This window comes from Lingula anatina, chromosome 5 (genome assembly GCF_051362555.1).
Source record: "Lingula anatina isolate TDL-2025a chromosome 5, LinAna3.0, whole genome shotgun sequence".
Taxonomy (NCBI): Eukaryota; Metazoa; Brachiopoda; class Lingulata; order Lingulida; family Lingulidae; genus Lingula; species Lingula anatina.
Window position 1 is genome coordinate 230954 of NC_141771.1, and position 23267 is coordinate 254220.

A 23267-nucleotide genomic window follows, 5' to 3' on the forward strand; every position below is an offset into this window, starting at 1 on the left:
CAACAGTGGTGCAAGTCACCAGGTACAACACCACATTTATGAAGTCGGTGCTCGCACATTCATCACGAGGTCATAACACTGTTCATTACGTTTATGAAGTCGCCGTGCTAAAACTTAATGATACTATGACCTTCTGTTGTCATGGCTTATATCAAGATGTCACATTCTTGAATATCTATAATTTACTGTCAACTGTTTCCCCAAAGCTTCAAGCTAAATCATTTAAATCGAATATTTTTTTTACAAATTTCCAGATGCCTTGACTTGTGCTAGTTTCTCAATTTTAGTATTTGTCCTGCTCATCGGGAACATGGTGGGTTCTGCAGACTTCAGATACGGAGAAGCTGACTTCATAGTGGTGGAGAAAGAGGAGAAATAGTCCGCAGCAAATGATATGACGTCATCAGGTTTCCGTAGCAACAAGAATTGTGTAAAGTCTGCCAGGAGAGCCTTGAGCTCTGGATGCTTCTTCATGTAAACAGTATGATCATTCACCAGCTGCTCCTGAAAGACGGAAGGAGACATGGAGACATTATCATCTTTTAGTTTTCAACTGATTTCATGAATTGGTATATTTACACGAAGTGAGAGTGCAAACAACACAACAATGTCAACTGTGAATATTTAACATATCCCTGCCACCACTATGTGCATTACAGCAAAAATTGTAAAAACGTAACATCTCTCTGCCAGCGGGCTGCCACCACTATGTGCATTACAGCAAAAATTGTAAAAACATAACATCTCCCTGTCAGCGGGCTGCCACCACTATGTGCATTACGGTAACCATCAGGGTTGACCCACAATTAAACCCAGTTTAACCCTAATTTCCCAAGAACTCATTCTTAAAGTGCCACTTCATATGAGCTCCACTCGTATCCTATGGTGATGTGGGGTTGTATACCTTTCTGTCCAGGAACTTAGAATACATCTCCATGTCTTCCTCCCAGTTCAGAGGCTGCTTGCCAAATGTTGGCTTCTCTGGTTCCTCATCTGGAAAGAAAACATACACAACATCCATGACACACACACCACAGAGACTGCTTAGATATCCACCTGAACTCTAAGGGACCATCCCAAGACCCTATCCTACTAACTGTGGATCGATCTATCTCCATGGAGATTCTTGCTAAATTGCAATCAACTTAAGCAGCTTAAATGTCTAATTACCCCCTATCAGCTTCAGTAGGCGCTTAAGCTGCTTAAGCTGAAAGCAATTTAGCAAGAAAACCCTTATAGGTGGATCGATCCTGTTAGATCCATCTTGGAATGGGAACCCAGTCTAACTGTTTTAGTATCAGGATGCTCAGGAAGGGCAGGGTTTCACTGCAATGACACAACTGCAATGGACCAACAGGATGTGGAGGTGAAATGTTTTTGTTTGAGAGCAAAGTCCAAAACAGTTTTATTTAAAAAAAAAAACAAAACAAAAAAACAGAGCTGGGCTCAAGTTGGTTTACAGCATGGTAACTCACTGAAATAGTATCATATCTGTATGCTACAGCCCAGCATCACATGTCCCCACAGTACCAACACCACCTGTACAATACATATTCAATATATATACCTATATATCCACCATACACAACATGAGCCACCTCCCTGTACATATACCACTATAGGTGCTGGTGCACAGTGCAACAATAAACAGCCAGGAAATATATATGTGTACAGCATGGGATTGAAGTAAAATTTACATTAAAACTTTAAAAAAAATTTACACAAGTTAACACTCTCTCTCTCTCTCTCTCTCTCTCTCTCTCTCTCTCTCTCCGGACACACACACACACACTTACCAGGTTCTATAGGTGTGGGGACTCTAGTTAACCTCATGGTGACTGGAGATCCAACCTGCACACGGTTTGTCAAATGTCTGAAAATATGATAAAGAAGAAATTAAGAAGGAAAACAGAAGATATGTCATCAATTCTTCCAAAATTTGAATGTAAAATATTCTAGTTATGGAAAATATTCTTCTATTAAAATAATCATGTATCATCAGTTTGATCATCTCTGTAAGAACATATTACTGTAAAGGAACTTTTCACACTAAATTAAAACTGTATTGTTGTAAGTCAGAACAAATCTTAAATGCTTCAGATACACAGCAACTTTATCACAACTAAAGCATTTAGATATCTTCTCATTCTCATTAGAGGCATTTGTGTCAAAACTAACAGTCACAACTAACGCAGTTTACAATGTGCTGAGCTCCAACCTGCCGAGCAGTGACAACAGAATATAATGTTGTTTACTGTTACTGCCCAGCATACAGAAAATAGCATGACGAACTAACTGACTACCATGTGGTGGGCAAATAACTCTCTCTCTCTCTCTCTCTCTCTCTCTCTCTCTCTCTCTCTCTCTCTCTCTATATATATATATATATATATATATATATATATATATATATATATCATACAGGATGTAGCATAAACTCACCCATCTTTGGTAAAGTAGGACTGCCATGTTGTAGGCAGATCACTGATAGAGTTAATGGTCCTCTCAATGCCATGAACCACAATGTCTTGGTTATCCACTATCTGCTTCCTCTCCTCTAAGGCTCTCTGGAACAAAGGTCAAGGTGAAATGAAGGTCAAGATCAGCCAAGGTGAAGGTCAACAGATAAACCACTCAAATAACCACAAGTCTGCAGATGTCTGAATGACACTTTGAGTGAAGTTTGTTAAACAGCAGGAAATACATACATCAGGTACTTTTAATTGAGGGATTTTATCATGTTCAAGGTCTGAACTGGGAAAGAATTAAAACAAGCTCTGTAGGTTATGTAGACATAAAGTATCACTTTGGAACATTTTTAAGTACAGATAGTGTACCTTAATGAATTACAGAAGTGATATTGTCTCAGTCTATCAATAATGTCCATAGCCTACATTAGACAGGTCTGAGATGAATAATAAACAATAAGCCACATACATAGGGTGCAGTGCACAGGTTCAGGTCCGAGTCAAATGATAAACATTCAAACAGGTCTGGAACTCCCTTCTTGATGAACAGTCTCTGGAGGAGCAGGTTGGAGCCTGGAAATACAGAACACATTACATGTTACATCAGTAATGGACGGGACTGCATTGAAATAACAGACCACATAACATCTCACATCAGTAATGGGCGGGACTGCACTGGAAAAACAGACCACATAACATCTCACATCTGTAATGGGCGGGACTGCATTGAAAAAACAGACCACATAACATCTCACATCAGTAATGGGTGGGACTGCATTGAAAAAACAGACCACATAACATCTCACATCTGTAATGGGCGGGACTGCATTGAAAAAACAGACCACATAACATCTCACATCAGTAATGGGCGGGACTGCATTGAAAAAACAGACCACATAACATCTCACATCTGTAATGGGCGGGACTGCATTGAAAAAACAGACCACATAACATCTCACATCAGTAATGGGCGGGACTGCATTGAAAAAACAGACCACATAACATCTCACATCTGTAATGGGCGGGACTGCATTGAAAAAACAGACCACATAACATCTCACATCAATAATGGGCAGGACTGCATTGAAAAAACAGACCACATAACATCTCACATCAATAATGGGCAGGACTGCATTGAAAAAACAGACCACATAACATCTCACATCAATAATGGGCAGGACTGCATTGAAAAAACAGACCACATAACATCTCACATCAATAATGGGCAGGACTGCATTGAAAAAACAGACCACATAACATCTCACATCAATAATGGGCAGGACTGCATTGAAAAAACAGACCACATAACATCTCACATCAATAATGGGCAGGACTGCATTGAAAAAACAGACCACATAACATCTCACATCAATAATGGGCAGGACTGCATTGAAAAAACAGACCACATAACATCTCACATCAGTAATGGGCGGGACTGCATTGAAAAAACAGACCACATAACATCTCACATCAGTAACTGGGGGACTGCATTGAAAAAACAGACCACATAACATCTCACATCAATAATGGGCAGGACTGCATTGAAAAAACAGACCACATAACATCTCACATCAATAATGGGCAGGACTGCATTGAAAAAACAGACCACATAACATCTCACATCAGTAATGGGCGGGACTGCATTGAAAAAACAGACCACATAACATCTCACATCAGTAACTGGGGGACTGCACTGGAAAATACAAAACCATCACAGAATAGTACATTTATACAAACCCCTCACTTTCAACTGCCACAACTAAAGCAAAAACTATTTCCTTTCTTTTAAGAAATACTTGAAAAAAGTCAACTTTTACCTTCAGATATAAACCCTGCCATGTCGTCAAATTTGTAAGTTTGTGCTGTTCTCTGGACATCCTGAAACCATTCAATGAATACATTTAGAAAATAAAAGACAGAAAAGGCATAAATTATTATTAAGTCCATATTCATATACAGTGACTGAAAAATATAATCCACTATAAACTTTAAACATCTTCTGACAATACTAGTTTAACTACTCTCAAAACCACCCAAGGAATCTCCTAACATCCACAGTTGAACAACAAGAAAATAGAATGGAATAATTAATGTTCAATATTCATATGAGTGATCCCATTATACAGTGTACATGAATTAAGTCAAATAAATAAAATATAAGCCAAATGGAATAATTTCAGCCATTCTCTTTTTCTCTGGCACACCATCACAGTCCTGACCCACAATTTTCATCTATAATCAGCATTCTCTCTAGCTGGCCCAGTAATACCAAATTATACAAGAGCAAGTCCAATACATACATTTTATCAAGTACTAGTAAGGTAAAAAGTCCTCACCTCCCCTTGTGTGATGACCCTGTTGATAACAAACCCATCATCTTGCTTCACTATAAATGTTTTTCTGTCTAAAGGATGATTCTCCAACTAAAATACAAAACCATAAATACATCAGACAAACAATGAACAGCATTCTGAAAGTAGATAAAACTGATAAACCCATCATCATATCCTCACATCAATTTACTAGCTATAACTGTGACATTTTAGTACAAAGGTAACCTGTCTGTGTGTAAAATGTCTGTACATTCCTCACAAAAACACTGGATAGCATCAACTGCAGAACTACACTATTGCCAGGGCTTGTATTTGATAATAAAACATAAGCCAAAGACAATTATCTGGGTAACTGGAGAAGAGTATCTTACAACTTCCAGTGGGTCTATAAGTCACCTACCTTCACATATTCATGGTGCTGCTGCTCTATGGTCTCCAGTTTCTTAGAAACATATGCCGTGATGGACGTCCCACACGGCACGCCATCTATGGCACCGTGGCTGTTAGCATGAATCAGAAACACATGCTGCTCATCCCGCTTCACTGGCTCTATGGTGACGGTGAACTCTCCCAGCTCCCGGCCAGTGTCAGACACTGTCACCAGTGAATCACCAAACATAAGGTACTTGTAGTCGTCATCATCTGGAAGAACAACAGATAGAGGGCACTATTTAACAATATGAGCTGAGGCAGCATGCACAATATGATGGGGTTAGGGCAGACTTTCTACATACATTTCAAAATTTAGTGACTTTGTATTTTTTATTTTGATAGCATATTATATTTTGGGCATTGAAAAGTTACTGAGGCACAACAATTGAAATATATATATATACACAACAAGTTTGGATCAGAAAGGCTGAAGATCATGAAACAACTCAAACGTACATGCATGCACAAATACAAACCCAGAAAACAGAGACCAAATAAAGAGTCATCTGTGGAAGATCAACATACAGGCAATCCAGATAAATCACAATAATGGTTTCTCTCTGATAAACAGCAACTAGTCGCCTGTGTAGAATAGTTACTGATCAGACTGATAACCTATACATACAAATTAAGGAATCAACATTTGACATCTACTAGTACACTAATCTATACATAGCGCACATCAGACATTAATGTTAGATATTCCCCTAGCAATACACAGACCAGCAATTTTATCTTATCAAAACTGGCAAACTGGGGCCAAGATAGATATGATACTCATCTATACTTCAAATGATGTTGTCATACTTGACATGCTAATGCCGTATCCTGCACTCTGGGGGTTTCTACTCAATCTTTGGTGAAAATTTTGAAGGAAAATAACTGAAATCTGACATGATCCACTGATCTCCCAACACAGGTCAATGCTGGCCTGGCTGGGTATCACTGATCTCATCTAACTTTACATCTGACTGACAGCAAAGGATGCAAGTTAAACAGTATCTAAGACCCCATTTCCAGAGATTAGATCTACCTAATTCCCTGGGGGTTCACGCTAAATAGCTGTCAGCCAAGCAGACATGAAAGTTAATTACCCCCTTACAGCTTGTAGTAGGCGTGACGGACATTTAAGCAGGATTATCTGACAGACATTTAAGCAGGATTATCTGACGCGGGGATAGATCGATCTAAAAGCTCTGGGAATACAGCCTAATAAAAATTCATCTGGTTTTACAATCTGAAGGTCTGTATTTTGGTAGTAAATGAGACAGAAACGATATAAAAAGTAAAGAAAAAGTGGATATAACATACGTGCAGCAGAGGGATTTTATCATATAGCTGTAACTCAATTGACTAGATAGACCAGATATACTTGATATACTAGATATACTGTATGCAACCCATCTCCAGCAAGTCTATCATTGTAAACCTACACTAACATATGATCTCCTGATATACTGTATGCAACCCATCTCCAGCAAGTCTATCATTGTAAACCTACTCTAACATATGATCTCCTGACAGACAGTTGTGAAGAAAATCAATAATCCTGTAGCAATTGCCACCTTCAGTGTCCTTATCTCTGTTCATAAAAAATAATATCACTACAACAGACTAGATGACATACTGATGAATATTCACACTAGTTTCCAGTACTTAGATATATTCCAGTCTGTATCATAAGATCACACTGAGTAAGTCTAAGAGATTTGGGAAGTGAACTTGAACTCAGGAATATGTTATTATTGATTTTATTCTGTTCTAATTTTTTAAAAGGACTACAGTAGACACAGATCTCAGTGTAATGAGCTGTCTTCCTATGCACAGTGCTATGAAGGGTACAGAGCTGATTTTATTTTATTCCTTATTTTATTCCTTCTAATTTGATCAGATCCTTTTCCACCACTGTAATCTAGTTGGCTTTATGTAGACCTGTTGTTTAATGAGCACTTTATACATGTGTCACTGGAAAGAGGAGACAGCTGAACATGATTATAGTACTTTGGCCAATTTGATGTCTTTAAAAAGAAATTTTCACATTTTCCTGATTGTACATACATGTATGACCAGAAAATACTTCCATCTATACAAAATCGCGCGCACACACACACACACACACACACACACACACACACACACACACACATGCGCAAACATGCACATGCATGCACAAGCCCAGACTGGTGTTTTACCTATATTTTCCAAGAACAGAATGCAGTCCTCGCTTGCCTTGGGAAGTTCTGCTGGTGGAGCCTGCTGAGCTTGTTCTGCTGAACTCAGGGTAACTGAGCTTATTTGGCTGTAAATAATGTTAAAACTTTTCTAAAATACTTTAACAAGAAAGTTTAATGTGCTCTGAGCATGATGATACATAACAAATTACTTGAAAGCAAACAACTTTAAATGAAAATAGGAATTACAATAACCCTTCATCCCCCCCCTTCCCTTCCGTTTAAATGAAATATTACATTAAAATTATTAGAAAAGTACTTAAAACGGAGATGTATAGCTACGTATTAAATAAGTTATGTACAAATCTAACCCTCTTACATTCACACAGAACATAGAAGTTCATTTAACACGGCATATTCTTTGTTTTTTATTTTCAAACAGATAAGTCGCTGTCTGAAATCCACATGGTTTTCTGCAAAAATAAACTATAACAATTAAACAAAAATTCATTCGCAAAAAAAATCGCTTCAAACAGCCCACCTTATTCCTGTAATTGCGCTCATCTTTCACATATGATATCCTCAGTATCACTGGCCACAGACTGTTTAATAGACTTAGAAACCCATTTGTCGAATCATGACACACGATGCTGTCTTCTGAGTAGAATAATCAATAATTCTCGCATGCAAAATAAAAATTAGTCTTGATAAATGAAAACAAAATGGCCGCCTTGTTTCTATGGATACCTTCAACTATAGATGTCGCTTCAAGACAAGTAACACAAGACAACTCAGCCACATTAAATGAAAGAACGATTTTTCATGCTTCCTATAAATAATTTAACACGCATCATACAAAACGACAGCCAAACTTCTTTTTCAAATATAATTGATTTGTGTGAAATATGTGTTGGCCTTGTCTTGTTTTAGACATTGCCACAAGTGTCGCTAAAATCGGTTCACATTACATTAATTGTGCTCCACTTCACAACTAACACAATTGTTTAAATTTTGACAGAAATATGTTTCCGTCGCAGGCTTCGCTGTCTGGGGCGGGGTGGGGGTTTAGGGTCTTCGGGAGTGGGTGTGTGGGGAGTGGGGAGGACGGGAGTGAGAATTATTGTTTAGGTCGGTGCACTAATTTAGTTGCAGGCTTTTAAAAACGCTTTGTCATAATAACATGATAGCTATAGGGCCTTGTATTTACCAGTAGGCCTATACCCCAGTAGATACCTTTGAAATTTTGAAATATACATAAAAATTAAGCACTTTTTGGAAAAACCTGCAAAGTGACATCACCCCTTACAATAAACACAGGACAAAAAGGATAGGGACCTATTAAAAAGATACCCCCCCCCCCCCCAAATCATCTTATGATGAAAGTAGCTAGCTCACATTCTTCAAAAAAATATCACAAAAATGCATGTCAGTGATAATTTGTGCAGTAAACATCTACATATAAAATCTTGCCGTGTACTTCCCTTAATTTAGTAGGCTAATTTTCTAGTTTATCTATGGCCCTACATAACAGGGATACATGTAGGCCAATATATGAGTTTTCAGATTAGTAGGCCTACTTCAGGCAAAACGCAATCCGAAGATTCCTAGCTAGGTTCGTTCTCTCAAACTTAACGCAAGGTAGCACAGAGAAAGGCCAAGTTCGCATAGACTTTTAGTAGCCAGTCAGGTGTTTTATATTTAGTCTAACGTTAGGTAACTACAACGATGTGAAATCTACAAATTCGGAACTGTCGTCTGCGTCTCTCGTTTCTTTTTTCTCTCTCCCATATAAATTCTCCCGTAACCCTAGGCCTGTCAAAAGTCGCCTTATGTATAAGGCATTTGTTTTCTATAATTTACTTCGTCTTTCAATACAATTCAACAGATTCAAGAACATGAAAAAGTAGGCCTTTTTATTTTTCTAAATCATTAAAGATATCACAAACGCTTGAATTTTCCATATGGTAAAAATATCAATGTGGATAGAGCAGCTACCCTTTCTTTATTTAAAGAAACGTTTTGACGCTGTAAGCTAAAGAAATTGCTACTTCCAAGTGCAAATTCGTTCATTTTCGGTACCTTAATGTAAACACCGAAAAGTTCCGTCCACATTTTTACTTCAGCCGTTATTAAGTTGGTCACGAGTCATTATGTTGATCACGTGCTATTTACGGTGATCACGTGTTATAAAGCTGATGACGTGTTGTTTAGTTGATCACGTGTTATTTAGTTGGGGAACATGTGGGACCAGGGGTTGACGTATTGGTCAGGGTCAGGTGATCGCACGTACTGCCCGTCACTCAGGTTTTGAATGTCGTCAGGCGATAAAGCAACATCGTAGAACACAATCTGAAAATCATAAAAATATTTTTAGAAATACCGAGATCAGTTAAAAAGTATGTCCAATCTTTTGGTACTGTTGTGGAGTCCTCGTCTTATTATTTACATTTATGTCGTGAGTATTTTATCCGTTTACACATGCATCTATTTAAGACTGTTCAATACTCGTGTCTTTTGATAACGAGATCTCTGTATGGAGAGAGCACACTTACGTTGTCCAGCAATCCCTTAAAGAACGTGTCTCCGTGTCCCAGTGTGACGTCAGAGTAACGATCTACGCCTATCACCATCGGGGAACCTTTCAGCTTTTTAGGAAATCCTTGGAAAGATAAAAATATCATTTCTGTTAGTTACTTCTGTTACAATGTATGCAGGCCGTTCAGGGCCCCGTAACCCAAAAACATCGCGCATTGCGACCGAGCGCAAGCGTCTCGATTCCATAACGCGCCCCATATATTAATACACTGTAGCCTCTATGTGATATCGCTATTCGCAATACGCGATGCTTTGGAGTTACTGGTCCCAGAATGAGTTAAGGGGCAATAGCTGGTGCGCACTTACTCTACGAGGACTGAGCGGCCCTTATACCATAACTACTACTACTACTACTACTACTACTACTACTATTACTACTACGACGACGACGACGACGACTAAGTACCACAGTTCCTGTTGCTGCCGCTGCTGCTGCAATATTTTTATCACTACGACCGTGGCCAATGATACTGTATTCTACTTGCAGTTAATTAATAGTGCCCAGGTAACTTAACACAAATGTGGTGGAGAATTTAAATGTATTACAGATCCCTCTGAATTATATTATTTTTTTTTACCAATATTGACATTAAAAGAACAAAAACAAGGGATTAATATACCAATGATCTCCGTTGTATGGCGCTCCTCTCCGTCCACATAGATAAAGTAATGTGTTCCGTTGAATACAAAAGCCACGTGGTGCCAGATGTTGTCACCCACTGGACGAGCCTGGAACAGGGGTTATATTCTAAACTACAGTCAACTTCATAGAGCAATAATATACTAATTTATTTCGACGACTTTGCTGTCTATAACTTACGTACATTTCATTTTGCACATTAGCGTAGACTATTAAACGCGTAAAAAAGGTGCAAAAATCACATTTTAGGCACAAGAACGACAGCGCTCTGGCGACGACAAAAAGCTGAATATCGATGTGAATATCTTCATTTGCAACTTAAGTTGAAAAGTCGGACTTAGCAGTAAACATACTGTACAAAAATAAACAAAAATTACTTAGCACAAGCCGTATTATTATTATTATTATTATTATTATTATTATTAGGCCTATTATTATTATTATTATTATTATTTGCTTTAAGCTGGCGGTGAGAAATAAAACCTGTGGTAAATAAATTTCATTAATGACCCATCTACCAAGCTAATGAACATTATTGCTCATATACTGCGCTTACTTCAAAGGCGGAATATGAAGTAATCTTACCCCGTCCCCAATAAGGAACGGATATTCGTCTATCTCGGTCACCACCTCGCCGCCCAGTCTGTTAGGCTCAGAGTAGATCTGAATGGACGGCCGGATCTCCTCCTGTCCGTTATTGACCAACCCCATCCGGTTTGTCAACTGAGGATCACGCTTGTAGAAGAAGGCTGCAGTAAAACGCCGGAAAGCGCGGTTCATGAAGTGTGGAATCTCGAGGTGCGCTCCTCCTGCAAGCTTGCAGACGGTGCCGACATCTCGCGGTGGTCCACCATTCACCAGTGTTATAAACCCATACAGCCCTGTCCATACCTTGCCACTACTAGACTTCAGCACTGACCCCTCACAGTCGTAAAGAATTTCTTTTCCTTGAACTGAGACGATAAAAAATACCTTTAGATAATTCAAATTAATTCCAGTTCAAATTCTAAAATTACCCATTCACAGCATGCATGTTTATTCATTTAATTTCCCATGAAAATAACTGTTAGACAGAGGTTGTATTAATTCACATCTAATTTCTTTAAAAACACATTTAATTCTCTAATCATATACATTTTTTTACCAATAATAATGAGAGAAAATAAGTTCTATCGTGTACCTCTCGCACAGTCACAGGTGGCGACAGTGAACTCCATCGGTCCACAAGACACGACCTCGTAGATACCATCATATACCCGGATGTAGGCGTGGCTGTCATTCTTCACTGAGAACCGCACGAGGCGCTGCCTGTCCTGACACTGCTCTGGAAACATGAACAGCTAAATTACAGAGATGTGACCGGCGCACACTGCGGACTACGTGCTGAGCTACTTCTGGCCATGCGTTGGCTGACCCGTCAGGTTACTGTGTGCGTGAGACTGACTTCACCCCTTTACACTGTAAGCGCCAGCAAGGAGTTATAACAGTTACTTGGCGCCAGTTACTAGCAGGTAATTTTGCAAACAGCAGGAGGGACAGCAAAACTTTTGAGAAAGTTTTTAAGCTTGGGGTTCAGTTAGGTCCTGTGCCTGCATATATTCCAGGTTTGGTGTACGTCTTGAAACAGGAGTTTAATAAAAAAAAAATCGCTGAACGAACGAACACAGTGACCCCTGCGGAGCGGACAGCTCAGCCGACAGCCCTCCGTGTGCGCTCGGCTTAACGTCAAGGCCAAAAGCTCTGCAGAATTGTATTCTTAAATATAAACTTTGATTTATATAAATTCGTAAAAAAAAAGACCCAAAAGACAAACCAAAAAAATCGCACACATTCTATAACAAATAAACACACTCCATAACAAATGAAGACTCACCATAACAAATAAACACACTCTATTATAAATAGTCTTAAAAAGTTTGCGTAAGGTACCATTTGCATTCTTATCCAAACAAACGTGCGCACACTCAATCATGCACTCACGTGCACGCGTAGAGGCCGCTATTTACCAAACATACCTCCAAAGAGCTCCGGGTCTACGGTGGGCCTGGGGGTGGTCGTAGCATTGGTCTCCGTAAACTCAAACCTGCCTATTGCTGTGAGGAAAACGATTACCTTGGTTATTTATTTGATGTCCTTTGAACATTGAAGTTAACATTTTCGACATTCTACTGATAATATGTACTAGTTCATAAAAGGCAAAATCATTAGTTTTAAAGTCATATCACTATAAACAAATGGCTTTAGTAATTTCCTGATAAAACAGCCCCTGTACTTGTTCACTGTCAACAGTTTTCCCCACTAGCTGTCCACTGTCCAGTATTAACTGGTCACTTACGTCCGCAGTGGTCATCCGGTATTGGTCGCTCCCCGCAGTTTATGCTAACACAGTAGTCGCAGTACAAATTCTCCGGGTGAAATAACGTGTTGTTCGGACATGTCTGGAAGATATGAAAGGAATTATAAAACAAGTGCATCCCTTTGTGTCTTCTTATAGAATTAAAAGAAACAAAAAGGAAATAAATAAATAAATAAATAAATAAATAAATAAATAAAGTTAAGTAATTTAATAAATAAAAGAATAGACTTAATGCATAATGTATCTTCTCCCACCTCGGTTTAGAGGATATATTGAAGACTCGTGACATGACGTCACTGAGATTAACTTTTAAAATTTCTCTTGATGGCCATTATCAAGTTTGTGGCTTGCCTCGCGATTCCTCAGCCGGAACTTTTCACGTATGTATGGCACTCACAGGAGACGCATCAAGCAGAATTAATAGATAAATAACAAATGATAGAATGGAGAAATTAATCGATGCATGGCTTAATGTATCATTAATGAATTAATATAGCAATAATAACTATATTTCGACGGAAAAGTTGCTGCGTAATACCCAGTAAAAGTATTCAAAACTAGCTTTGAAATATTTCTATCATACATAACGTCAACCTCGGTGTAAGGAACAATAAATATAACAGTTCGAAATATAACAGATCGACCTGAAACCACTCAACAACCTTGAAGACCACATTCAAGTTTTCAAGTCCAGATTTTTTAGGAACGATAAACTTAGTATCGTTGTCCTGCCATTTAGATCATACCGGTATAATCCTTCCATGCACTTTGCCTCCGTTACTTGTGAACTTAGAAAAAAAAGATCAGACGGGGGTGACGTCGGCCTCCATGTTGCTTACCTTGATCACCGGGCGTTGATGGTCACACATGATGAACTTAGAGCAGTCCGACATGACAACCTTGTGTCTGTTTTCATGTTCCAGCTCATCATCTTCCAGGATACAGATGTTTGTGTCAACTGCCAAATCAAAGAGTTACACATATGTTATAGTGTACGTTTATATGTAAAACAGATTGTTTAATCTGATATCAAACGGCACAAAACTGTTTTCAAAAGATATGTTATAAGTATGCCAGGTTCCCTCCTCAAGAACTGCGAATTAAAAAGAAACACAAAAAGACAAATAAATGGATGAATAAATAAATAAATAAAAGGATAATCGACGCATAAGTATCATGAAATAGTTTTGACGATTCTCGCAGTGTGAATCTCCATTCATTTCATCTGAAAGAATACGGTAGTGTAGCAGAGGTAATAAATTAATCTATGTGAACTCTCTCTTTCTCTCTCTCTCTCTCTCTCAAGTAAATAAAATAATAACTTACTAGCGTCTTTTGTATCTTGTGCCACAACAAAACCTACGAACAATAATCCCACCAGACACCAAAAGACGGCCGCCATATTGTCGTGTACTGGTAAGGTTTGAGCTTATCAACCGGGGTCTTACTGTTCTTGCTCGAGTTGCCACCTTAACGTTAAGACGCCCTAGCTTAATGACATGTTCAGTGTGTTAATGGCAACATTAATGGAAATGACACCACATTATAACTAAATCTTTTACACCTTTGTGGTGTACATGTGAGCAATTCTGTTGGCCTATACACATTAAAACATCAGCTCTTGAATTTGAACTAGTGTTGTAAAGATATAAATAATGACAATCAACTACCAACACTGGCATGATTCATTTTATTATTTGATGATGATTTTAACACTTTGGTGTTTATTTTTCCTTTAAAGTTTAGAACCAAAATTGTACAAAATATCAGTATATCGCTCTCTGCAGTTGCAACACATACCGGTTATGTCACCAGACACACGCGTCTCTCTTGTTGCAAACATTTAAGCAAATGAAGAGGTTCTTGTAAATTTCCTCAAACTTTTAATTTGCCTGCGAATGTGCCACAAATTTGCAGCAACTGTAATTCTTCTTGCAAAGACTTGCAAAACCTTTGTCGCTTTTTTTTTTTTTTTTTGGGGGGGGGGGGCTTTGCTGCATTTTGTTTATTAGGGTATTAAGCGTTTATCTGTCGATTTGAAAGCAAAGTATTTGTCATATCTCTATCAACAAGTCTACATTGTCAGTCTATATTATTTACATAAACTTATTGAGATTTGGCTGACAATTTCTTGGAAAAAGTTTTCTATTTGTTTCTTACTCTATTACTCTATGCCGGTATAGAATACACGGGTTGTTTCAAACTTTTTTCTGTCAGCAGTCTGTGATTAAGAACAATCACAATCGCAAAGGTTAATTATTCAGGCCCGTGGCCCGGGGGGGGGGGGGGGGGGGGGGGGGAACCGCCCCTTTTGCTGGAAAAAGGTCCACTCTGGGTAAAATTTGATCTAGGTGCATGAAGTTTTTATGGGAAAATGTCCACTTTTTCAGAAAAAGAACCCCCCTTTTGAAATTGGTGGATACGGGTCTGTTATTACAGCCCTGACGCCACGTGATGGAGATTAACAAATCAGATTTGATGAACTTTCACAGGATTTAATTGCAAGCATTTATTACGTCATGCATATTATGCCTCTCTTATTTATCTTAATAATATCATTCGTAAATTCTGTTTTAATATGAAGAGCACAGAGAAAAACTGCACCTCATGATGTAGTTAACATTTTCCACTTTTTACATATTGAATAATTGGGTTAAAACAGGGGCAATGATGTTTTGATTATCACGGGATTGGCAACACGACGTGGAGGTTAAAAAAAAAGACCTGGGAAGTTTGCAGACGTTGCAAGCTGTTTACGAATTGTGGTATCTCAAAAAAAAAAAAAAAAAAAAAAAAACTTTTCACTCTGTCATTATAAGCACGTTAATTATTACAACCTTGGCGTACAACCAGTGTAATTTCGATATCTATAAAAATAATCTTCGATGTTTTAATTAATTATTCCAATCCTGACATAACGAGATGAAAATTGACAAACAAAAGCTGATAAGTTTTCAGATGATTCATCTAATGATTTTATTACATCATGTTAGTAAATCAAGGTAATAGCTTTATTATCCTGTAATTTTGATATCTATAAAAGTAATCTTCAATGTTTTAATTAATTATTACAATCTTGACATAACGAGGGAAAGATTGACAAAAAGAGCTGATAAGTTTTCAGATGATTTATCTAATGATCCTTTCACATTATGTAAGCTAATCAATGTAATAGCTGTATTCACCCTATAAAAGCTAACTTCTTTGCACATTGTTCTCTATCCGTGATTTGGTTGCAGCTTGTACGCTGAAGCTTAATTATTACAGGAGATAGCAAAAGGTAAGAATGTATGCATGTCTGTCAGATACACTTGTACTTGTAGCAACTTGTAATGAAACCTGGCCTAGGGAAAAAAATAACAGGGATACGGTGTGGAGCCGCGAGTGCGAAGTTGAAGCAGATTTTCTGACGTCATGATAAGATAATATTTTTTGTCTTTCGGCATTTTGAGCAGAAAAATCATCTGCCAGAAAATCCGCTTCAATTTCACAGTCGCTTCTCCACGCTGTCTACTTCCCGCTAAAAATGACCAGGCAGCTTCACGTCTTACACCACTTGACGTCATATAACGCGCACTTCAGGCAAATCCTCCTCCAGTTCCCTTTATTGGGAATTTACATGATCAGTATGAAGATTGTCGCGTTGATTGGCTTTTTTTGCCGTTGTCTTGATGTTTGCTCTGGGTTAGTACCTCTCAGTATTTGTGAATTGACTGAAAATCATCATAGATAGAGATATAATGTAACTCTATTTAGTTATTTCTGAGATTTTTAAACTTTTGATATCAGGCAAAGCAACGTAGAAAGACCGGCCAATGAGCTCATAAAGTCAAATATTATTTAGTTTAATGATTTCGTTATCTCTATATTATTATTTGTGCCTCACACGGTTGAGTTTCAGTAAAAAACTTTGCAACATTGCATTTTTGAAGAGCTACTGTAGTTTGATAAATGTACAAGACAACCTACACGTTTCAGTAGTTTTCAAGGTTGCTGTTCAAGCTGTGACACAGTAAGTTCGGTTAGATCATCTTTGATTTTAAAAGCAGAGTCAGTACCTCTTTATTTTCTAAACGGTTAAGACAACCTAGCAAGTTTTAGGTCGAAGCAAACAAAAAATCCTTGCTGAGCTTTAAAAAGCTATATTTTCCTTTAACCCGCTTTGGTCACTAGACAATGTTGCAATTTATTACAACAATTAAATCACTGAAATCTAAAGTATACTTCAATATTCAAACCTTTACTGTATAATATTCCACGTTGTGCAAACACTTAGATATTTTCAAAATAATCTTCTTGGGCGCCATTGATTCAGTGGAAAGGAGGACAATGTTTAACACTTGTGCAAACAATTGACTGGTAGGAGCATCGGTTAAGCTGAGTAGATCTGGGGGTTGTGTCAATTTCTAGTCGGTGACTAAACTAAACGTGAAATAATTTATATTGCAAAATTGCGTATTTTAATTTTAACATTTGTTAAAAAGTTGGAAACAAGTTTTCTAGAGGGTATTCTTACAGTCTAAAACGTTTATATTTTTATCCTTTTCTTCTGAGTGCCATCAGTTGAGAGAAATGTGTAATAAAAGATGAAAAGTTTAAGAAAAAAGGACATTGATTTATCAGTATATGAGAATGCAAATGGTGTAATAATTTTACGGAGGAGTAATTAGTATTTTCAAAATAGAAAAAAATGCAAATTACTAACAAAATTATCCAAATAAACCGTTTTAAAACTGTAAGTTATATTAATAAATTGATGGGTCCAGTGGTTTAGTCGGGCTCTGCAAATGTATTGCGGGGTTTCTTTGGTATGTTTTGAATATAAGTAAATGCAATAATACATGTATGACTTGTAGACATTTTAACTCTGTCTTTTGATACATGTACATCACTTATAAATACTATTTAAGACAACTGTAATAAGAAGGAGAAACATCAGCAGCTGCTAGTCAATGCAAAACATAAAGGAGGTCGTGTAATTATTCTACCAATTTTTATAGACATATTAATTTATCCATCACGGCAAATGCAAAAGCCAGAAATACAGAACACCCCATTAAGACCTAAAATAATTATTGTACACAATTAATTTGGTCATTGTGTTTCTCTGTTTATAAATATGTTATTCTATTAATTTGCAGCACGCTATTGTGAATTAACGTCATCAGTATGAAGGTTGTCGCATTCCTCGCCATTGTCTTGATGTTTTCATTGGGTAAGTACCTCTGTCAGTGTTCATGAAGTGGCACTAGAGGAACATAAATAATATACGCCATTTAACAAGACTTCTTTTATTACTTCATTTTGGTATTAAGCAAAGGACACGTGTATAGTAGGGGGCGGATCCAGGATTATTTGAAGGTGTGGAGGGTCCGCGGATGCGAAGCTGACCCTCCCCCCTTGGCGTGGGGTTCAGGGCTCGCTGAAGGGGGGTCGGCGAAAATAATTGGTATTTTAGAGGGCTAACAGTGCCATTTGGTACGGTTTAGAACTACAATACAGCTAGTCAAAATTCTAATTTGAAGAGGGAAACTTTGGTGTGATATTTTTAGAAATCGAAGAGGGGGAGGGGGGACAGGACCCCCTGACCCCCTCTAAATCCGCCAGTTTATAGTAAGTGCAGATATCAAACAGGACAATGAAGTCCTTTTTTTAGTTTTATGATGAAAATACAGCAGCCATGCTTTTCTTATTCCAGTGGTCGACCAAGCAAACGCTGGGTTTGGCTGTCCATTTGATCAGAATCGATGTCATAACCACTGCAGGTATAACACTAAACCTGACAACTGCGGAGGCTACTGCAACAGGTTCACGTGCACGTGCTACAAGTGCTAAAGGCTGGGTCACACTGCGCTTGCAACCTTTTGGCAACCTCTTTGCAACCTCAGTCGCAAGGAGGTTGCCCTAGGTTTTAAAGTGGTCGCATTAGGTTGCAAACAGGTCGCCTGCGATCGTTTACACACGAAGGCCATTTTTTTGGCACCGACAACCAGTGCGACTGATAATGAAAACGATTGGTAACTGAGAGGTTGCCTATAGGTCTCCTCTTGGTTGCCAGTAGGTCGCTGTAACCAGACTAAAACCAGTCGCATACCACCTGTAACTGCACGGTCGATTGACGGTCTTTAGTCGCTTAGTTGCAAACAGGTTACTAACCGGTTGCAAGCGGTGGGCAGCAGGTCGCAAGGAGGTTGCAGTTGAAACTTCATGGTCGATTAACGGTCTTTAGTCGCTTGGTCTCTAACAGGTTTCTTACAGCTCGCATGCACTCGAAAACATGTCGCGAGAAGGTCGCAAGCAACCGTGATAAAATAAGCGTAGGATGGTGGCCACTAAATATATAAATATATTTTTCATTTATATCATGCCATTAAGGCTTTCTAAATACCTTGACAAAAATCGTTATTTCTCAATTAAAACGTAGATTGTATTTGTTGTCATCCTTTTAAATTTATTTACAAGGTTTTCATAAGTATTTTTTTTCAATAAAATAAATAAATGTATGAGTCCCTATCAGCCACCATACTTGACTAAAAGTGTTGTAAATAGAAGCCGCTGAGCCCGTGTCTTCAGTCCCCAGTATGTCATCCAACAGCGTGGGAAGGGTGGCCAGAATGTATTTTGAGAAAGCAAATGCCCGTGAAGAAAGTTCTTCACAAAGTTCCAACACAGACTCTGCTTCCCACGAAGAGAATCAACAGAAAGATGATGAACGCGGAGGAGACAGGGAGCCTAAATTTACTATTAAAGAGGAAGAAAAATTAGTTGATTTTTTTAAGGAAAACGAGTTTTTCTATAACCAACAATTGAAAGACTTTAAAAACAAATCAAATAAAGTGCCAAAACAATCAATAATGATTATCACAATGTAAACGATAAACTGTTATCTTTTTATCCATTCCTATATCATGGTTAATTTTTGACAACTATTGTTGTCAAATCTACTGGAAACATTTTTAATGACTAAAGCAGCCGGAAATATCTTACTTTTTAATTTGCCAAGTCATAATTTGCCAAGTCACAATGGAAGAAAAATTAAGCAAATAGGCGGGCGCAGAGAAAAAAGTAAATAGCAAAGTTTGATTCATTCTTTTTACAATAAATTTAATTGTCAGGCATTTTTATAACAGTAAAACAGTGTCACCAATATAAAGAAGGTCAAATAAATACAAATTAACTTCCTCCCAGTACTTAGAATTCGTACCACAAGGACGGAAACAAATTGATGACGCGCAGGATCCTTCACTATTTAAAGATGTTGTATTGTAAGTGTAACGCTTGGGGCTACAAAGACAAAGGGAAAACCACACAATCGGTCGCAAATCAGTTGCTAAGCAGTCGGCGACCTTTTAGCAACCGGTTGGATACCACAAATAGGCTTTTCGGTCGCCAGGAGGTTTTCGGTGCTGCACCGAAAACCGGCGCGACCGGATAGTAACCCAGCGTTCATTTGGAGACCACTTTGCGAGTTGTTGCAACTTGTCGCCCACCTTTCTGCAACCGGTACAGTTGCAAGTCGCAAGGAGGTTTTATGTTCAGTGTGACCGTAACTGCACAGGCCTTGCGACCTCAAAGATACCAAGTATTGAAAAAAGAAACTATGCATGCCTATTACTACATTAATAAGGCTGAAAAAACATCCAAATATGTGTTTTATTACACCACTGGTTTGATATAAATGCCAATATATAGTACAAATATATTTCTTATTTATTATTGTAAGTTTGACAATATTGGTAGTACAGAAATCGACTGTGACGTTATAACAGAATCTCATAGCAGAATCATACTTTAATATTCAAAATATTAAATCATTTGAAGCTGCTACGGAACGGATCCAATCGTTGTATAATAATGTTTAAAATATTCCCTCTGTTGTCATCCGAGAGGGAAATTTACGAGAAGGTAGCTATCGTCACAACTTATAAAATATATATAGTCTGTGCAACCTTGCTGCTACCAGTTGGCAAGCGATCGCTACAGTCCTGCAACCGGTTTTCAGTCTCCAAGTGGTTGCTGACAGGTTGTTTATCGCTCGCCTAACGGTGTGCGACTGGTAACCTCTGACTTGAAGATTGTCTGTAAGAGGTTGCAGATACCATACTGTAACCTTGTTGCAACCGGTTAGCAACTGCTTGCCGATCAAAATATGCAAATTAGGTCGCAAAGTGATCGCAAGCGACCACCAGATTTTGTGGTTGCAAAGAGGTTGCCAAAAGGTTGCAAGCGCAGTGTGACCCAGCCTTTAGGGAAGTAAACAGACAGGTGAGTCTCCTTCAGTCACCATTGTTCTTGAATGATCCTGGATACATAGCCAGTAGGCTTGAGATTGGCCAACGTTACTAAAAAATTTGTAATGAAAATTTTAATGTAGTTTTATTAGCTTTCTTTAAACTTAAAGGGGCTGACTTTTTTCTCTTTTTTAGACCCGTGGCAAAATGAAATCTGGATACAAGTGCAGGACAAGTTGGAAACAAGTTTGATAAGGCTTTGTTCTATCTAATGTCAGACTTTATTCTAATTTTAATTTGCAACGTGGCATTTGGGCAAATAAAGATGTCTTGAAGCAAGAGCTGATTTACTGTGTCTTACACAATTGAGTTTTCAGAAAAAAAACTTTGTGATGTTGCATATTTGTACAAGACAGCCTAGTTTTGGAAGTAGTTATTAAGGCAGTGACACAGTCTCCCATTTATTCTCCTTTGCCCTGTTGACTTTGTGTGTGTGTGTGTGTGTGTGTGTGTGTGTGTGTGTTTCACTTTCCTCTCTCGTCTCTCTTATTTCTCCCTTTTTCCAATTCATGCACTCACTTAATATTGCTTTTCCATATTCTCCCTCTATCATAGTACTTCTACTGGCATTCAGTCTTTCCTATTTTATGTCCTTCTTCTCTTCTCATCTTCTGTCTCTCTTTACCACTTTTACTAACAAAAATTCTAAGTCACGAAATAGAGACAATGGATAACAGTGCTTTATTGAAAATGTACCTTTTCCCTTCTGACCTTAAAAGGAATGTTCTGAATATGTGAGGGGATATAATTGTTTAACCACTTAGGTGGGAGTCAATCTTATTACAATCTTACTTACCCTTTGATATCATGGGGCCCCTAAAATACTGTACAAAATCACACTGCACGGCGCTTGTCAAGTTTTTTTTCGTCACAGACTACTATAGAGCTCCCTGTGTTCAGAGAGTATGTCTCACTAACACACGGTAAGATCATCTTTGATTTTAAAAGCAAGGTCAATACCTTTTACAATCATTTTCTTAATAGTTAAGACAACGTAAGACCGTATTTGATCTTAAATCGCAGAATGAGACCATTGCATACACACTAGTGGTCGAACCTTTCAAACCAAAACACAAAATTTGACATTTAAAAATTCCAAGGCAAAAAAAAAAAAAAAGCTTTTTGTGGTCGTTTCATTTTTTCAAACTAACTTTTTTCTGATGTGGCAGCCTAGATTCTGACTTTTTAAAAAGTGTTAATTGTAGGGATTATGGAAGCGGTATTTTAGAATAATCAGTTATTTTCATACGCCATATATTTTTCATAATGTGTATTATAATGATGATGATGATGACGATGATAAGTCCATCATTTGTAATACAGTTTTATTGTATTTCGTATTATACCGTTGGCAAAAGTAACATTCTAGGATTTAGGGCTCTTTATCTACATGGGAAATTTGGACGTTTGAAATCTTTGCTGAATTGAATTATGCAGAAATTGATAAATAAAACATAAGTGGATTCTAGGTAAATGAATTTTGGTTATTTGGAGCCCACGGCACAATAAGAATATAAGGAGTGTGTAAAATTTTTGCGTTTCTGTAACTTAAAAAAACTCTTAATATGTGCTACTATATGCATAAATACAAAAACAAGAACTTTCTGCACTAAAAGTGACGGTAGTGGCAAATTTAAAGATCAAATATTAATCACAATTCAGTCGCATAATCTTTCTTCTTTCGCTGCGTTATTTCTGGACACAAAAATATTTATAAAGGGAAATTCACTTACACAATGCAAAAAAAAAAAAAAAAGACAATCTCACAAGACTAAATACAGACCGAGTCAGTTATCCAGACAGTATTTAATATGAAAAATTCCTGAATTTTCAAAGAAGACTCATGTCTGGAGAAGACTGGATACTTCAAGCTTTTATAAAACACAATAAATGTAGCGTAAGACATTCCTCCCAGGATAACCAACATCTTATTCATGCGGGACAATCTCACAAACAGACGTTAACAGGTTGTTAATATTGA

The 23267-nt window shown here is 37.8% G+C and overlaps 3 protein-coding genes across 3 annotated transcripts in view; 1 reads left to right on the forward strand and 2 right to left on the reverse strand.

The window, feature by feature from the left end:
• LOC106157533 (ciliogenesis-associated TTC17-interacting protein) overlaps positions 1-8157 on the reverse strand; it is an 8664-nt gene extending 507 nt beyond the window's left edge. Inside the window, exons 1-10 of the mRNA XM_087013506.1 lie at positions 7946-8157; positions 7426-7532; positions 5202-5443; positions 4805-4891; positions 4286-4346; positions 2938-3041; positions 2443-2567; positions 1797-1873; positions 905-993; positions 1-504 (exon numbers count right to left, since the gene is read on the reverse strand). The exon at positions 1-504 is cut by the window's left edge and continues 507 nt beyond it. Of these exons, the coding sequence (XP_086869632.1) occupies positions 241-504; positions 905-993; positions 1797-1873; positions 2443-2567; positions 2938-3041; positions 4286-4346; positions 4805-4891; positions 5202-5443; positions 7426-7532; positions 7946-7968 (1179 nt within the window). The 5' untranslated portion in view covers positions 7969-8157 and the 3' untranslated portion in view covers positions 1-240. The remainder of the gene's footprint in view (positions 505-904; positions 994-1796; positions 1874-2442; positions 2568-2937; positions 3042-4285; positions 4347-4804; positions 4892-5201; positions 5444-7425; positions 7533-7945) is intronic.
• Positions 8158-9290: 1133 nt separating this feature from the next.
• LOC106174382 (uncharacterized) lies at positions 9291-14492 on the reverse strand. The gene is made up of 9 exons (XM_087013505.1): positions 14322-14492; positions 13835-13953; positions 12975-13077; positions 12655-12732; positions 11820-11963; positions 11225-11592; positions 10620-10728; positions 9957-10063; positions 9291-9753 (listed from the first exon to the last, which is right to left on the reverse strand). The coding sequence occupies exons 1-9, from the start codon at positions 14395-14397 to the stop codon at positions 9631-9633; spliced, it is 1227 nt and encodes a 408-aa protein (XP_086869631.1). The 5' UTR covers positions 14398-14492; the 3' UTR covers positions 9291-9630.
• Positions 14493-16121: 1629 nt separating this feature from the next.
• LOC106158114 (defensin-like) lies at positions 16122-21572 on the forward strand. Its single transcript, XM_087013899.1, has 5 exons — positions 16122-16275; positions 18137-18210; positions 18694-18829; positions 21243-21260; positions 21422-21572. Coding segments are annotated over exons 2-4 (183 nt in total). The 5' UTR covers positions 16122-16275; positions 18137-18164; the 3' UTR covers positions 21244-21260; positions 21422-21572.
• The last annotated feature ends 1695 nt before the right edge of the window (positions 21573-23267 follow it).

Excerpts from the sequence above, each read along its gene's own strand:
- LOC106174382 (XM_087013505.1), bottom strand. The coding sequence starts at position 14,397 with ATGGCGGCCGTCTTTTGGTGTCTGGTGGGATTATTGTTCGTAGGTTTT. Across the intron at positions 13,954-14,321 it reads ACAAGATACAAAAGACGCTA|TTGACACAAACATCTGTATC; the intron begins GTAAGTTATTAT and ends TTGATTTGGCAG. Across the intron at positions 9,754-9,956 it reads TTAAGGGATTGCTGGACAAC|ATTGTGTTCTACGATGTTGC; the intron begins GTAAGTGTGCTC and ends TATGATTTTCAG.
- LOC106158114 (XM_087013899.1), top strand. The coding sequence starts at position 18,165 with ATGAAGGTTGTCGCATTCCTCGCCATTGTCTTGATGTTTTCATTGG. Across the intron at positions 18,211-18,693 it reads TGTCTTGATGTTTTCATTGG|TGGTCGACCAAGCAAACGCT; the intron begins GTAAGTACCTCT and ends TTCTTATTCCAG.